The 17,057-nt window shown below is 39.2% G+C and overlaps 1 protein-coding gene across 3 annotated transcripts in view; it reads left to right on the top strand.

Annotated features, from left to right (window-relative positions):
• sorcs3 (sortilin related VPS10 domain containing receptor 3) overlaps positions 1–17,057 on the top strand; it is a 187,809-nt gene that overhangs the window by 16,304 nt on the left and 154,448 nt on the right. The window contains exon 1 of one of the 3 annotated variants that reach the window (XM_046401497.1): positions 5,286–5,647. The exons of 1 other annotated variant lie outside the window; for it this stretch is intronic. In XM_046401497.1, coding sequence (XP_046257453.1) covers positions 5,492–5,647 — 156 coding nt within the window. In that variant the 5' untranslated portion in view covers positions 5,286–5,491. Of the gene's footprint in view, positions 1–5,285; positions 5,648–6,658; positions 6,868–17,057 lie in introns of those variants that run through there. One more of the 3 variants, XM_046401506.1, reaches the window with a different exon arrangement.

Raw genomic sequence — 17,057 nt, 5'->3', positions numbered from 1 at the left:
TTTGATCATATTGAAACATGCCATTTGAAAGCGGTTTCTCCAGTGACACATCCAGAGAGAACTGCCCCTCAGCTGTAAAAAGCGTTCACTGTTTTGTTTTTAGATCCTGAAACTTTACTGTTTCCTTCACTCCACATCAGGCCGCTGTTTTCATGACAAAAGCTTGCGCAGGCTAACTGTACGCTGCCTGTCCTGCATCAAATAGAAGACAAAGTTAGCAACTAGCTAACTAGCTGAGGGAGCCATTTAGTTGCCTCAGATGTTGGTGGAGACCAAGAGTTAAAAAGAGACAATGCTGAACATAAAAGAGATGCATGAGTGCAAATGATTGCTGCCTCGTGTTGTTGTTCCCCCATGTCTGCTCTATGTTTAAATACTGCTATAACATATAATTTCTGATTTCTGAAACAATGTGTTCGAGGCTATGTATTCTGCTTGTTCAGCTGCACCTTGAGTGGCCTAAAACATTCATGATTTCTGTTTCAAAGACTAACACTGTGCACTTAAAGTTTATTTTTCATGTAGGATTTAATTAATGTTGAAACTGAGTATTTCTATACTATGGTATTTCTACTTTTACAAAAGTAAGAGATCTGAGTTCCTCTGTCACCACTGATGCTATGGTTTAGCCTCAAGATTCCACAGGAACAGATTTTGTGTCATGGATTGCATGTGTTCAGAAAGTGGTCTTAAAAATTTCCATATTGAAATGTACAAAATTCATCAGTTTTTACTGTCACAGGCGACAATAGAGTGTAAATACATGAACTGAGATTAGAACAAGAGAACATTCAAGAGAAAGCATTATATGTGCATAATAAATAATATTATTTATGCCTCATCTAGTCTACCAGCTAATGTCCACCATAACAACCGATTTCTGTCATGTGAACAGATTCCAAGAGGCCTAAGTGCTAGCATATGGTTCCCCAAATTAAGAGCCTGTTAGAGCATGTGAATTGGCTGTGCTGTCAACGACTCCCCAGATGGATGGAGATTTCCCCAAGGACAAGAACTTAAACCATCTCCTCAGCTCCTGCTCCTCCTCCTCCCCTCTAACGGTCTTTCTGTCTATTACAGATATCTTGGTCTCACTTTTGTGACCTTCCGAGGATATCTCTTTCTCCATTAGGCACATATAATATTTCCTTCCATCCATTGTAGAAAGGTATTGCTTAAACCTCAGGGAATGCGACATTTCACCCCTGTTGGAGGACGACATTTCAAATTTGAAATTGTGTCTTTAGAGGTGCATTTAGTTTAGTTGTTGGTTCCTGTCATTCCTGAGTCTGAAAATGCTTGCTTTCTCTCACCTGTGACTCGGAAGAAATGAGGTTTTTCAAAACACTGACGTCAAACATGGAGTTTAGTACGTGGTTGATGAATCCACAGACTTGCCTCTGGCACTCAGGACAATCACTTCTTTCAAGACTGCCTGAAAATGAAAATCTCCCCAGAAGCTGCAGTTATATAGCAATTAAACAAAGCATTTGCTCCCCTTAGTCTAATATTAAACTCTGAAAGGCAGAGTGATGGTATATATCTGTTTCAGCCCTGTGGGAGGCAATTAGAGATCTACTCCTGTTTTAGATTCATGGTCATTCCCATGCACTCAGGAGTGATTTATTGATACATTCAAACAAACTGTGTAAATCTCGATTAGTAAACAGCCTATGTGGTGATGGTGTCTGGAACCTCCTACTGTGAATGGTGGAAGGCAGAGCTCCTCCGGCAATTTCTCCACAGGTCTGGCAGCACTGTGGCAGCCGTAGGCTGTGTCTCTGTAAATCCAGTGTTGATGAGGAATGCATTAAAACGGTCAGACAAGAGAATGGCTGCCATGTCTTGTTGGCACAGATATGAAACCGCAGGGCGAGCTCTGCGGACATTTTCTTTTCGCTTGGAACAAAGTATCGCCCTCAGTATTAATTCATTTGAGGATCCTTATATACCAGGAAGTTGTCATAGCAGACTGATTTTGTAAGAATAGCACAATGAACTGACAATTACTCTACCCAGTAAACGCAAAAAGGTTGTTAAGCTTTTTAAATTCAGACCATGTGCAAAGTGATCTGAATTCATATGGCATGGTGATTTACCAGATGCATTCATTTAGACTTTACAAAATCCACAAATATGTACATAAGGAACACTAAGGGACGATGAGGAACACACAGAATATCAGATTGGTGTGTAGAGCTGTGAAGTGATAAGAAGGCACTGGTTCTGGAAGTAGTTTGGTTTGGCAGACTACAGGAGCTTCACAGGCTTTCCCAGTGAAACAAAACACTGTGTCTAAAACTGACCTAGCATTATGTGTTTTTATAGGTATAGCTATTTCAGTATTTCCAGTTTTAATGGCAAAAGTCAGGTCAAGTCAGACTTGAGTCACAAATTTGATGACAACCTTTTCACTTCATTTCTACTTGAGCCTTCCTTTTGACCTTAAAATACTTAACACAACCCAAAGATTAAAATGTGTATTATTTAAAAAGTCTGCCATGAATCCCATGGGTCCAAAATTCACATCCACCAAGCATCAAATGCATACAACCTTTCCATTTGGTGAGCAAATCTCAGAAGTCATTCACCACACTAGCAGCTAAGTGTTTGTGCCAAAACATCCACGTAATAAAAAAACAAAAACAAACGATGCTGAGTTTGTGTCATGTCATTTATGGGCTGCTGCTTCTGTCCTCTGCTGTCTGTCTATGTGTGTCGAAGTCCGATACAATCACAGGGACAGACACTTCAAGGTGCATTCAAGTACACCTGGTAAACATATAAACTCAACAAAAAAATGAATTTCAGTATACAAAATATGCAAGTCAAAAACAGAGATGCAAGATCTTCGTGTGATTTGACTTGAGACTTCACCTGAGTCTTGCAAGAGTCCACCTCTGCTTGTTGTGTAGTTAAACTGTTGGCTGTAATATCATATTTAGCACCCACATGTGAGAGTGGTATAAATCCTCTTAATCCATCTAATTTAGCAAGGAAGTGAATAAGCCTGTTCTTCACAATGGAAACAGCGCCGAATCCTCTATCTTCAAACATGTTCTGAGGGCGAAGATGGCTCTGATCTCGATTGTGATGATTCTGGGAGGGCAGTGACACAGTGGAGAGAAAGTGGATTTGCAGTAAGTGGTTTTTCGTCATGTTTGACCTGAGCTTTTCTCCTGATGAGAAATGATTGAGGAGGTGATGGAGGGATGGGAGGGGTCGTCTATAATTTCCTACTTCTTTTGTTTCACCAAACTCGGGTGAAGGACAGGTAGGACCAGTGAACCTCTCTTCTAAGTGGGCCTCAGTCCATTCTCTATATAGCCTGCTATTTTAGTCTTCATAACACAGAAGGTAAGTAAAACACATGATTACAAATGAACAGCTATTTAGCATTTTTTAAACAAAACATATGTTCACGTTAGACCTCCTTTTTGCACGCTGATTGAACATAACAGAAGGTTGAAGTCAAAAAGTTTCAGAATGTCCTTTTATTTTTTTAGAATAAATGATTGATTTGTTATGATGGAGCTGACATTCTTGTTTGACCTAAGATCAGAGGGCATGATGTTTGTCAAAAACTGTGAAAACACAATGATCTATAGTGACATTTTATATCCATTGTAACAGGCAGGACCATATGTATATAGTTATGCCAAGGTCCAGAGTTACCCGGGAAACATGAAACATTCTTTTATAATTACAACAAATGTTTCAACATTATATCCAGCAATTCTACAAGGACCATAAGCTCCTGATTGGGTCCCTGAATGTATCTTACAAACCATTTGGAAACCAGAGTGTTGACGAACTCAATCAGTAGCTTTGCACTTCCTACCCCAGTAATTGTGGCTACTGGACTATGAGAGCTAATTACAGGGTGAGAGCACGATCCGCATCAATCTGGGGTGATGAGGATGCAAAGCATAATATGGGCCCCCGAGCCTGATGAGGGCTTACCATGTGACAGAACATGTGGCTGATGGCATACGGGGAGGGAGGAACTCAGCGGGAGAGAGATTGTTTTGAACTGTAGCTGTAATTAACGGTCCTAACTCCCAATGAAGTCCTGCTATGAGCTTGTCTAATCAACCACCCCGGCCCCCACCCGCCTGCAGTCTTCTCCATGATGTCTTTCTCTTCATCTTGGTCAGTAATTTGCTAAAGGTCTGCCTTTATTTTTGAACTTTTACTTCTTAAGTTGTGGGGACCAAATGAGGAATATGATGCAATTAATTAATGTATTATCACCTATTTACATGTAGATGGGATGTCTAAAATTGTTTCGAATTACAATGCTGAGGTTCATTTTCGACACAGATAGTGTTTCTGGGGCTTGGGTGGACATCAAGCTCTCCCTCTTGAATATTCAGTACAAAAGAAGAGCAGCTGTGAAAGAAAATAGGTGGTTCTTGATAAATAAATAAAAAATATCAGGTGCACTTTGTCAAAAACCTTCCCAACATTTTGTTATGTGCATTGGGCAAGCCAAGCTAACAATTACACTTTCCAGAAACTGAATACTCAAATCAGTTCACTTTCAGGCTTTTTTTTTTTTAGAGCGTTTTGGATGAATTCTGCAGTTAAGGTGCGGTGTTTTGCTTTCAGGTGCATTAATGAATGCTGAATGATTTCTAATTTATTGCAGTTCTGATTTAAATGTCAGACATGTCTCAAGCCCTTAGCTTGCATCAAACAAAGTGCTTGTCTAACTGCCCTAAATGAAGGCAAACAAACAAACAGACAAAGCAGCAGTCTTACCCACTTTACATCTGAATTAGCCAGTCAACGGGAGATGTGAAAGTAAGACAGGCAGTATGTTTCCGCCCACATTCTACACGCATCTGTGCATTGATCATCTGCGCAAAGTTTATCTGACATTGTCAAAGAGGTAGATGGAACTATACTGTTTGTTTATTATTGAGGATGCAGTCTGCAGTGATGTTGAACTGGACTCCATTTAACTAAGCAAACATTAGATATACCATCTAATGTTTTCCCCAACCCTTTTACAAACACAAGTATTTTTTATAAAACATCTACCACTAAATGCAGTATGTAACATATGTAGAAACATATGTCATTATGGTTTTCACTCATCATTTTTGTGACATTATAGGCAAACTGTTGCATTGCCACATCAAGCACAATTCTGTCATGCAGAATTAATATGTCATGAGTCATAAGTTCCTTTAGAGTAGTGGAGCCCAATAAGTCGATCCATAGGTAGTGTGGGTCGATCGCATGGCATTAAAAAATAGCTGTTAGCCTATCAGCCACCCTCACTGAGGCGTTTGCCGTTTGATTGACATGCAGTGCAGCGAGTGTGAGATCTCATCTTTTTTTTTTAAATATACGGGGTCACCGCGCATGCGCGGCTAAAACGCGCAAGCTACTGTCAAACTCCGACGAACTAATTACCAAGTTAGCGACTTCCAAATTATTTCTACTGAAGAAAGGGTCTAAAAATGATTTGCTCAACTTCTTTATGCGAGTCAGCCTTTCCCCACATGAAGTCCAGTCCAGATACCGTTCCGCCATGACTGATGATCATTTGGAAATCTGTTCGAAGTTGGCTATCAGCAGCTACGTCCGGTCTGTGCAACCCTGGCTGATCCCATGCAGTGCAAGTCATCAGAGTAAGGTAAAGGCCACCAATGTACGGAGTTGTATTGTGTCATACGGGTTCATGCTGTTATGCAACACCAACATATATTATAAATATATACGGTATACTCAGTGTATATAGAGAAATAAACATATGTTTAGCATTTGTATTGTAGGTAGATCATTTTGACTTGGCTATTTTAATCATAGCTCACAAGCCAATAAAAGTGTGATTTAGAGTGACTGGGGAGGCAATGTGATGCAACCAGGAGGTCTGCAGGCCATGTCATGCAGTGAGGTCATTCCTTTGTTTAGCTTGTTTGAAGTCTATATTTAATTATATTGAAGTATGAAGAGCAGAAGAGCATTTGTGACACAATGACTAGAAGTAAAAACAAAATGAAAATGGACTTTCAATATAAAACAGGAAATAACTGTAAGCCAACTCCATTACAGCTGCACCGTACCTCTCACTCTATGATGCTCATGTAGTTTCAGTTATGTCCCTTTGTTATCCCCTCGCATGAGTACACACCAGAGGACGGACGAGAACAGATGAATGTGATGCTCTATGAGGCTTAAACACTCATCTACAGTACATACACGAGTGCAGGTTTTCGTAGCTCATTGAATGCTGAAATTTAAAAGAAAGGAATTTTAAATGACCTCACGCTAAAAACTAAACTGCGTTGTGTCACCAGATGTGGTTGTAACCGGAAATATAATTAATGTCATATATGGTTTCTACTCATCATGTAAAAGTTAACAGTGATGTTCTGAGCAACATAAAGCCACAACATAACATAACCTAACATGATGCATTTGTAACAAAAGCCTTTGTTGTGCCACTTTTCATTAATTCTGCGTTGTGCTCAGTGTTTTCTCTGCTGAGCATCAGTCACAGAGTTCTGACTGACGTGATCCACAGACTGAGTTGACACTTGAATTGATACAATCCGTCTGCTTTGAAGATACACTTGTTTGAAGTTTTTAATGGTGTGGGGGGGGAAAAAAGGAAAAGGAAATAAGAAGAGAGTGAGTTAGTGAGTGAAAAAGAGGAAGAATTAAAACAGTGCTGTGGTAGGTCAGTGACCCATTCAGGGTGTACTCCATGTCTTGCACAATAACTAGCAATAGAACATGTTCTTTAGGAAACTGAATTTCATACTCTTTGCCTTCTTGATAGATGTCCGCTGTGGTACTTCTTCTACACCAGGTGTACTCATACCCCCAGAGGTACTTCTTGAGTTGCCTGGGGTAAGTGGAAACATTGTAAAGTTGCTCAGGTGATTTGAGAAAAAGATAGAAACTGTGATTTCATGCAGGACTAAGAGTAGACATTCAGATAGGATTACAGTCTTGTAGCATAAATGATTTTTATGAAGGTGGTTGCTATGAATGCAACATACTTTTTTAATATAAAATAGTTACTCAGTAAATAAATACGTATATATGGTGTAGTCACAGACAGTGATCATGTTTTCTCGAACATGATTAACTCTAACAATGACTACATTTTCAGTCATGTTTACTTACATGTAACCAGTCTTAAAAGGCACATAGCATGTCAGCAAACATCCATTTTCCTGAGTACACAACATGAACATCCAACTTGACAACATGGAAATTTTAAAGTCAGACTTTACACAACACAACACAGCATCAACATATAGAAGCATAAGGCAAGGACCCTTTGCAGCATTTTGGGGATATACAAATTCAGTATGTAATAGTAACCATTTAACTGCTGGTGTTATGTAGTCTAAAGAATTAATATGAGCTCATCTCACTGGGCTTTTACTTAGAAAACGATAGAGAACGCTGCTCTATTGGTTTCAAGGTGGACAAATGAAGCTCATAATGCCTTTGATGCTACCTTCGTACATTGAAACAATATGAAACAATAAGAGTTCAGCTGCAGCAGGAGGCTACTGTGGCTGTGAGGCATGAACTCTTGAACTTGTCCATTTATATTTTGGACAGCACCTCATGTTATATTGACTCCCAGGTAAATAAAAATGCAACATTCTGTTTATACCCAGCATGAGCAGACTTGTCACTTTTGTACATTTTTGGAATGACTGCTTGAGATCCATGAATTACACACTACATCCATGTTTCCCCATGCTCTCATGCTCCACTGGGGGTTCAGTGTCACTTTCAGTTTGCCATCTTCTCTCACCATTGACCTATTTTTTATTACTTAGTTCCCACTCATTGCTGTTCCCTGCAGTGTTGCGCTGACCCAGTAACCCCCTGCAACACCTGGCCACTGGCCCTGTGGGAGCTACATAAGGGAGAGTTCAAACTAATATTAGAAAATATGATTAGGCCCATGTTTGAAGGGAATGGGGACTTTGGATTTCATTTCAAATTGGAGAAAGGCAGAAAGCCATAAACTTAAGAGAATTCTGTAATAGCTAAATTCCTACCCTAAGATAAGATAGTGACTTTTAGTGAATCCTAAATGTCATCTGGGCCTTTTTTCCATTCTGTTTCATTCTGGTGCACACCTGTTGTGTTTAGGAGAGGAGGAGGTTGAAAAGAAGGTGAAAAGCGCCTGTGCTCGGAAAAGCCCTGTCATTTAGCATGACCTTCTGCACGGCAACATCAGGACTTGGCAAAACTTTGGCTTTCGTCACAGAGGATACATATGGGCAAGGGCGCTCTGACAATGAGTTCTCAGTGTAGTCGGAGGGCATGTTACATCACCAGATTAATTGATGAGACTCTTTAATGACATAACGTAATGATGGCTTCCATGCCAGTTCATCACCTCTGGGTTATGAGAAGAGCAAGGAGGGGGAGTGCAGATAGAGGGTTTGCACACCTACAGCTTACAGAGATAACAGATTTATTATAGTGCACACATGCAACCATCAGATAAAGAATACCTGAATAGGCACTCACATATACATACTGTACAAATCTCTCTTTATTTCTCTTATGCTTGTTATTTCTTTTCCCAGATCACACTATTGAGGATTCAGTGCATCCATTACCTAATAGACCCCCTGATACCATTACCAGTCAGCATATTATGTGGAATATAAAGCAGAATTCAACCTCGAAAAGGAATTCCAGCTGATTGCTCATTCCAAACAATAGCCAAAGCCAGTTTCTGTTTAACATTATAGTGCTTTGCCTTTGGGCTTTTTTTGTCTTGTCTTTTAATTTAATTAAATCTATAAACATTCAGGCACAAAATTCCCTCTCCATGCTTAAAGCTTCTCTGTCAACAGCGCAAACTTGAAGCTTCGTGTGCTTTGAGCTTGAGGGCTTCGGCTTCTATGCCAGCTTTTAATTTTTCTCTTTGTTATGTAGACCAAACAAAATGGATGCTCCTTAGAGAGCCTTGGCAGAGACAGGATGTGACTCCTCAGGCCCTGAATCCTAATGACTTGTAAATAAATATATAATGTCATCACTTCATTAATTGTACTACGGATCCCACTGTGAGAGTGTTTCCTCTCACATCATGTCTTTAACTGCGTACAGCAGTGATGTGAGTTGAAAAGTGCACATCTGTGTGTGTGCGCTTGTGCATACACACACTCGTAAATCACAGCAGTTGTTTCAGCTAAAATCACTGATTTATTGTCTTTCTATATGCAATATGACATCCAATATATCATCAGTTGCGATAATTGAAATACTGGATAAAATCTCAAAGATAAAACATTTAGATCAATCAGGCTTCTTATCACAGGGAACAACTGCCAGTCCAAACATTCTGCCTGTGACATGTGTCACTTCTGTCATCCCACACTGCCTATGGAGTCATCCCACATTCTGTATGTGATAAATGTACAGTATGTTTTCCAATGACATGATGTGGTGATCCAGGAAGCCGATTGAGCTCTTTCTGTTCGTGGCCAGGGATGGACAGCCTTTAAATAGCTCAATTAACATTCTTGGCTTGATTGTAAGACAAAGCTGGCAACGTCTGTCCCTCAGTCTGGAAAAGTGCTCCTCCATTCTGAGGATATAGCTTCAGTTTCATGCTCCAGCAGCAGAGCAGGCTGTGCACACAGGCACAGATGAAAGTGGTGATGTGAACAATTCTTTCACGGAGAGTTGTGGGAAAATCCCTTTTTAATTCAGTCTGATCCGGGGGTATTACACCCAAGGAGCTTTGCTGATTGTCATTTAGCTCAACTTGATTTTCAGGTATTTAACACTCTTAGGCAAGAATCTGCATATGCCCTCCACAATTAAAAACTGTTGCTGTTATACAGTTCTCTGGTAATAAATCCTTACATTTAACAGTCTTATGGATTAGTTTAGCTCCAGCATGGCTTGGTTCTTCATCCTTAGACAGCACAGATACACACAGGAAATCAGCTGGGACGCTTTCACATGCAGACTGTGGTAAGTGATAGGGCCTTAACCAGAACTAGAAACACTGAAGTCACATCCAAGGGTGCATCCCAAGATATTTTTGCTCTCATCACTTCTCGTTTGAACTGGGAGCCATTGTGGTCCAATGCTTTGAATGTTCCAAAGATCTTATTTGTGCTGTAAAGCGAGAGGATGAATGACACGAAGATGAACAAGGTGGGGGAGAAAGTACACGTGTAAGTGCCCGTCATTTTCTTCCGAGCAACGAATCACTTTAATTCAGATGTACGTACATGAAAGAATAAAGATATTTAGTTCAAGGACATTGGGACCCAGAACACTGTAAGTTCATTAATTTTACACCCTGTTGTGTTTCATAAATCTCACTTTGATACACCAACCAGTGAATGTGTCCAAATGGAGTCATAGAGGCAGGAGGGTGGGGACCACAGTGTGTGGTGTCAGTGGGACTATAATGGTAACGACAGACACTTGCTGCTTTATGCAACAGATCCAGCTGTGCTGGTGTCATCAGAAACAGTGGGACACAAAGAAAAGACACAAGTGATGCCGTTTAAGAGACTTGGGATGGACCTTGAGCCCCTCTCACTCCCCTCAAATATTTTGATATTTTAATCAGTTTACAAAGGAAAAGTCTATATTTTTTTATTGTTTAGATTTTATGTATTTCATAGTTTTATATGCTTTTCTTATTTTTAAAGATAGAAATATCTTGTTTGCAGGGACAATAAAAAAATAAATGTGTTTGCAAATAAATTCTCTATTTATTTGTCCAGCTGACACAGAGCAGTATTAGCAGTCATTTGGAGTCCTGTTTCTGGCTAACCAGTGACTGTAAGTCAAATTTTCCCTCTCTTTTTAGCTCTTTTTAGTATGAACATTGCTACTCTCTAAGCTGCTAAATGCTTTCTATGCTGACTAGCTTGTTGCTAACTTTGTCTGTCAGCTGGTCTGCAAAAATGCTCGGTGAGAATGAGGATTCTTTTTGGGTTTCACATACTGTATAAATATATATATATATAGGTGCAGCTTTAATTTTACTTAATCTGAAAATACTGAAATACTCTCCTCAGTGCTAAGTATATAAACATAGCTACTGCAGTCATACATCCATTAAAACAAAAGTCTTCTGCAGTTTGAAGATCAGCTGCAGCTTTGTAGAAATCTTCATTGAGCTGTCCGTTTGGAGAAGTTTTAGCTTCTATAAACAGACATATGCCTCCTTTACCTAAACTGCCTAAAAACTTAAAAGGAACATAATAAAAGAAGACAGAACTCAGAACCAAATCAGTGCCACCTGCACAAAGGCTTCAAGTCTTTCCACTGTGGAACAAGTTTCAGGTTGACTGCTTTACAGGTAACACTAACTCTATCGGCCATATACATCATAAACTCACGCGTCAACTAAACTGTAATGGTTTAGCTCAGCATCTTTTTGCCCTCAGATGTAGCTATGTGTTTCTTTTTTGACTAGTTCATGTAAAATATAACCAGAGTAAAGACCCTCAAGAATTATCATTACACACCAAGAGAATTTCAATCAACATAAAAAGAAGTTCAAGGAATTTGGATATCCCTCAGCCTGACGGCATATACATACTTTTAATTATCTTGAAGGATTTTTGTGTGACCTTAATCAACTTGCCCTTCGTAAATCCATGCCTCTGTTTCTAATTTTTGCCTTAATTTAGACTTCAGGTGAGCATGTGTCTTTAGGGCCATAATTAAAAACCATGCCAACTCCACACAGATAAAGAAAACGTGTATTTGAATCACCCAAGGCTTCTTTATCACTACTTTTACTTTGAGGTCAAGTTTGACTCCAGCTGATCATTAGTGCATGTAAAATACTGCATGCTGGCTTCCTCAAGGTTGAATTGATGTTTCTTTTACTATTAGCTATCCAGCTAGTTAGCAAGGCAAATGCAATAGATGAAAAATAAAAAGTTAATTTTAATATTTCTCAAATACTTTATGCTCGTTCGCAGCAGATGAGCATGCTGCTGAGGCCACTGTTGTATAACGCTGAGAAGCCGGTGCACACGACAGAACATTTTTCTCTCTCTGTGTTGACCCCGTTTGACCCTCTGGTCACCTCATTGAATTTAGGTGTTTTTCTCATCATGCTTGGTGGTGCAATTGCACACAGAGGACTAACTATGAGTGTAATGACTCTCTGGGCTGAATTTCCTTAAATTGAATTTCACTGAATAATCACCCTGCAATATAATGAGCCATTACCCATTTGCTAGAATTGTCTCATTTGTCTTCTAAAATGCCTATTAATTTGCTTGTAATGTATTATCGAATACCATACCGTCGAATTTAAAATTAGGCATGTGTCCCTGAACATGCCTGTGAGGTAAGATACTGTATCTTTAGTTCCAACAGGATCACACAGGATCCACCTTAGTCTTCCACATAGACTAACCCCGTGTTCCAATAATCATGTTACTATACTATTTAGTATTCCAGAAAAACATTTAGTATGTCTTCCTACTGCGCCCTGTCAAATTTTGCAGTATGCAAACCAGCATGCTGCTGTGGGCTATTCTGACTTACACTCCTTTGATACGTCACAATGATTGATTGGCTAAGAGTGCACAGACAGCAGCTTATTGACAGATAACAGAAGCTGCCATGACAGATGTCAGCACATTCAAGTAAGCAATCCATTTTTATGTGACTTGTATGTGTAATTAATATATTAATAAAGGGACCATAACTGACTGCAACAGCACAGTATTATACAATGTATTGTTTACTGTTTACAACAGCATGTACTTTGAAAGAGTCAAAAAAGTATGTGATTTTTAACATTGCGTTAGTCATCTCTGTATAATAGGATTTACATACATTTTGGATGTGTCCAATGGTTGGGATTTAAGACAGTTCTGAAGTTCAGTGGTAATGCAGCAAGTGATTGGAAATGGATGTTGTGGTGGACAGACATGCAGCACAACACAGTGATGGTCTGTCACTATCCTGTAATAGATAGTTTGACATTATTGGAAAGATAATTTTTCACTTTTTGACATGGTAACATTGAGGAAATCCACAAAATGAATGAACAATATGTATTTATTAAATAAAAGGATACAAACAACAGTAGCTTAGCATAAAGATTGGAAACAGCGAGCCTTTCTCTGTCCTACGCTCACAAATGGTTCTTCCAGCATCCCTCAAGTTCAGAATCAGAATCAGAAGCCTTTATTGTCATTGTACAAAGAATACAACGACATTGTAACAGCCTTGGAGCGGTGTTATTCTAAATCTACATTAAAGTATGTAAAAGACAAAACAAGATAAGACAACTTCCCATTTTACACGCAAAGGGCTTTACTAAAATGATATAAACCCAATAATTTTGCATTTTACACATGTGCTGAATTATATCTTGGCCAGATACAGCTACTTTTAACATGAGAAAACACTGTCAGTGAACATAAACAATGTGTCCACATGCAGTCCACTTCCTCTGCTTGACTCAGGCCATAACGTGACCATTAGTTGTCATTGCATTAAATGTATAACACATTTAATGAACTATAAATATCACAGCTAGTGTAACCTGTGTAACTTGGCTGCATTGTGTTGAAGAAATTCACTGAAGTCCAACTCAGAAGTTTGCTGTGGTGATGTGAGTTTAACTGAGCATGCCGGTATACTGGTGAACTGACTGACAAAGAGAGGGTCCTAGTTGGTGACGTGACCGAGTGCAGTGGTAGGGAAGGCTTCAGGAGGCTAGGTGTGACACCTGCGTATGACAGACATCTCCGTAGCAGTGGGGTAAAAACGGAGCCACAGTCAAGTGGCTGGGTGTGAGGCCTAGATTGCGGATGACAAGAACAAGGGTCCACTCAGAGGGGGGAGGAAAGGGGTCATTTTCTTCTTCAGTGGTGATTTCGCTGCACTGATGTGTCACATCTCAACCCTGGTCAGCAATGTCCCCTCGAAACATCTTCATGATGTAAAAAATGCTTTACAACAACCAGATTTTGTCTGTTGTTGATTAGGTAGTTCAAATATATTTTAATACTTTCTACTTGTCTGTCTTATTTTCTTAGAGAATCGGTCTGAGTTCCAAAGGATTATTTTGCAGGTGGTTCACTTAAAAAGAATTGAATTTGATTGCTTTCCGAAGAAGTATACATGAAAACACTCTGTTGCCACAAGTGCTTTCTCCCAGAGCATCAAGTGCTTGTTTACCAAGCATCCAATGAAAGCCAGTGCACAGAAAAAGACTTGTCGAAACACTTAATCGCCACTTCACATTAACCGTATATTAAATAGAACATGAACCATTTGGCTCAGTCTGTTCAGAGTCACTCATATATGAGTTATCAGGCAGTAAGTTGACACAAATTTCCTGAATGCATAAGTAAGCTTGCGGATATTCATGCCTTAATTAGGTAAGTTCTTTATTCCATACAGTTTGTGGTAAGGAACTAAAATTGGAGAGTGAGTTTTTAAGCTCTTCAGCTACATCTGTTTTTCTCTTTTTCTCAGTAAAACTTTTCATAAAATATACAACTTCCTACAGCTGTTCTCTCACTTTTTTAAAATTAATAAAAGGCTTTTGTGTGCAAGTACACAAAATGATGTATTAGACTGTCCCATGCCACATGGCTGTGGTCACAAGATCAAGTGAAAGTATAAGTTCTTTTTCACCAGTGAAAGATAGAACAAGGCAAAAAAGAGAATGGACTACAAATATATCAAAATGGAGATGAAGTGTGGCTGAAAGAGAATCATGTAAAAACAGGTTCTTGAGTTCATGGGCTCATGTACATTATTCCATCCTTTGTGCCGCTGGAGTTGGGAAATGAATGATGAATTTTAAGTCTCCCTAGATATTAATAATATGGAATGCCCTGTCAACCTGCATGCATTCTGCCTTGCACCTACGCATTTTGACATCAAAGTATGCTGGTATGTTTTGTCACTCTAAGTCTAGTCTATTACTTTCCCTTAAAATGCCAAAAAGTAGAATTATGAAGAAGAAATGACCATGTGCAAAGTAAAGTGTTAAAACATTTAAACTGATAGGTTATTGTGGTATTCAAAGTATCTCAAGGAAATTCAATCGAATGCAACTGGACTTAGTTATTTGTCTTTGAAGACGTTTCACCTCTCATCCAAGAGGCTTCATCAGTTCATGCTCGCTTGACTAGGCAGGGACTAGTCCCAGCCTAGTCAAGCGAGCATGAACTCATTGAAACGTCTTCAAAGACAAATAACTAAGTCCAGTTGCATTCGATTGAATTTCCTTGAGATAACCATGACCTGGATGAATGAGAATATTCACAGGTATTCAAAGTATTTTCCCAAGGTTGACAGGTCTGACAATGTAAAAATGGAACAATGCATCTTACATATTAAACATGATAATTTTGGTTTAGTAGGAGTGTAAAATTTAAAATGAGGATAAAAAAAGAGGAAGAATATTCACCAACAACTGACCATACTCAGTTGTTTAGCACCAGCCTTGCATCTATCTCAGAAATTCTCTGACCATCCTTAGGTCCTCTAAACTTGTGTGTAGCGCAGAATCCAATTAATAATGCATTGTTCACCAATGGTAAAAATACAAACCTAAACCTTTTCAACAAACTTTGTGGTCCCTTGAGTATAGATTTCTCAATTTACGGGGTGTTGAATGCACCATAAAGTCCTTGTCCTCTCCCACACGCTTTGTGATGCAAATTTCAGACTCCCTTGTCCCTTTGCACCAAAGACACAGATGGCAGAAGACAGAAGCAGCATGCGCATAAATAAATGATACCACAACATGATACCATATACTGGTAGTTTTTTATTGAGTGACTATTTTGGTGCATTTATGGTGTTATATGGTAAATGGACCTGCTTATATGTGCTCTTCTAGTCAAACTGGCCGCTCAAAGTACTTTACAACACGAGCCAGCGTTTAAACATTCAGACAAACAATAAAGGATACCATGCAAGGTACCAGCTGCTCACCAGGTAACCATTCACATGAACGCTCACACACCAATGTAACAACCGTCAAGAGTAATTTGGGGTTCAGCTTCTTGCCCAAGGACACTTCGGCATCCAGTCCACTCATATATGGAACCTCACGTGTTAATTTCTGACCCACTGTTGATTCAGCAAATGAAGGAAAATAATTGATTTTTTTCTTTTTGAATAAGTATTAGTAAATAGTAATGGTAAGTAAGTATTTTCTAGTCGTATGGCTCAAGTACTGGTAAGTGTTAAAGTCTTTTCTGATTTTGTCAAGTCTTCAAATTTGTGACTTGAGTCTACACCTATGCAGATTCATAATGCCATTATCCATCATCAAGCCTCATTGTCATATTAGGTTCTTCGTCCCTTCTCCATGTCTCACTAATCATTCACTCTGTCTAAGAAGGCTAAAAATATGCCAGCACTTCAGTGTGCAGAAGAACACATCTTTAGCATCTCAGCTTTGATCTTGTGTGAGAGTGATGTGCTTTAACTGTCATGCTGTGTCAAAAGTATTCCCTTGGTGAACGCTATTCAAGCTCCTGCCATTAATTTTGTCTTTGAGATAAGGGATTCTTTTTTCACAACATAGAGGACTCAATCTCTGATCTTGTTAGGAAGCTTTTAGAAGATAGAGAGGTTCCCTGATTCTGGACGTGGATTTTTCTTTTTTTTTAATCCATGGACACCAGCTAGTTTGGAATGGCACGTTTCCAGTCCAGTATTGTGTTTGAGTGACATGATATTTGCCATTCTCTCTAAAATGTGGAAAATCTAGGTCTGAATCATCGGTTTAATAAAGTCAATTGGTGTTGCCTATAATCTAAAATAAACCCTTTCTTGGTTTACTTGTGAGCGTTCAAACCCTCTTTCACTCAAGCTTTCTTGTAAGAGGAGGTAAAGAGGCCAAAATCATTATTTCATCAGATCAAATGCTTTCGCCGTCCAGGTGAGGAAACTTATTGGCAGGCTCTTTGAAGTGCTGTTAACTTTTGAAAAATGTCTTAATTACACCAAGTACAAGGATATATTGGATGTGAATGTGTAACAGACCCAACAATATCCCTCAGCAGCCAAGACTATGGGGTAAGAGGCTA

The sequence above is a fragment of the Scatophagus argus genome, chromosome 2 (genome assembly GCF_020382885.2).
Source record: "Scatophagus argus isolate fScaArg1 chromosome 2, fScaArg1.pri, whole genome shotgun sequence".
In the NCBI taxonomy this organism is placed as follows: Eukaryota; Metazoa; Chordata; class Actinopteri; family Scatophagidae; genus Scatophagus; species Scatophagus argus.
This window is presented reverse-complemented; position numbering and strand designations above follow the sequence as displayed.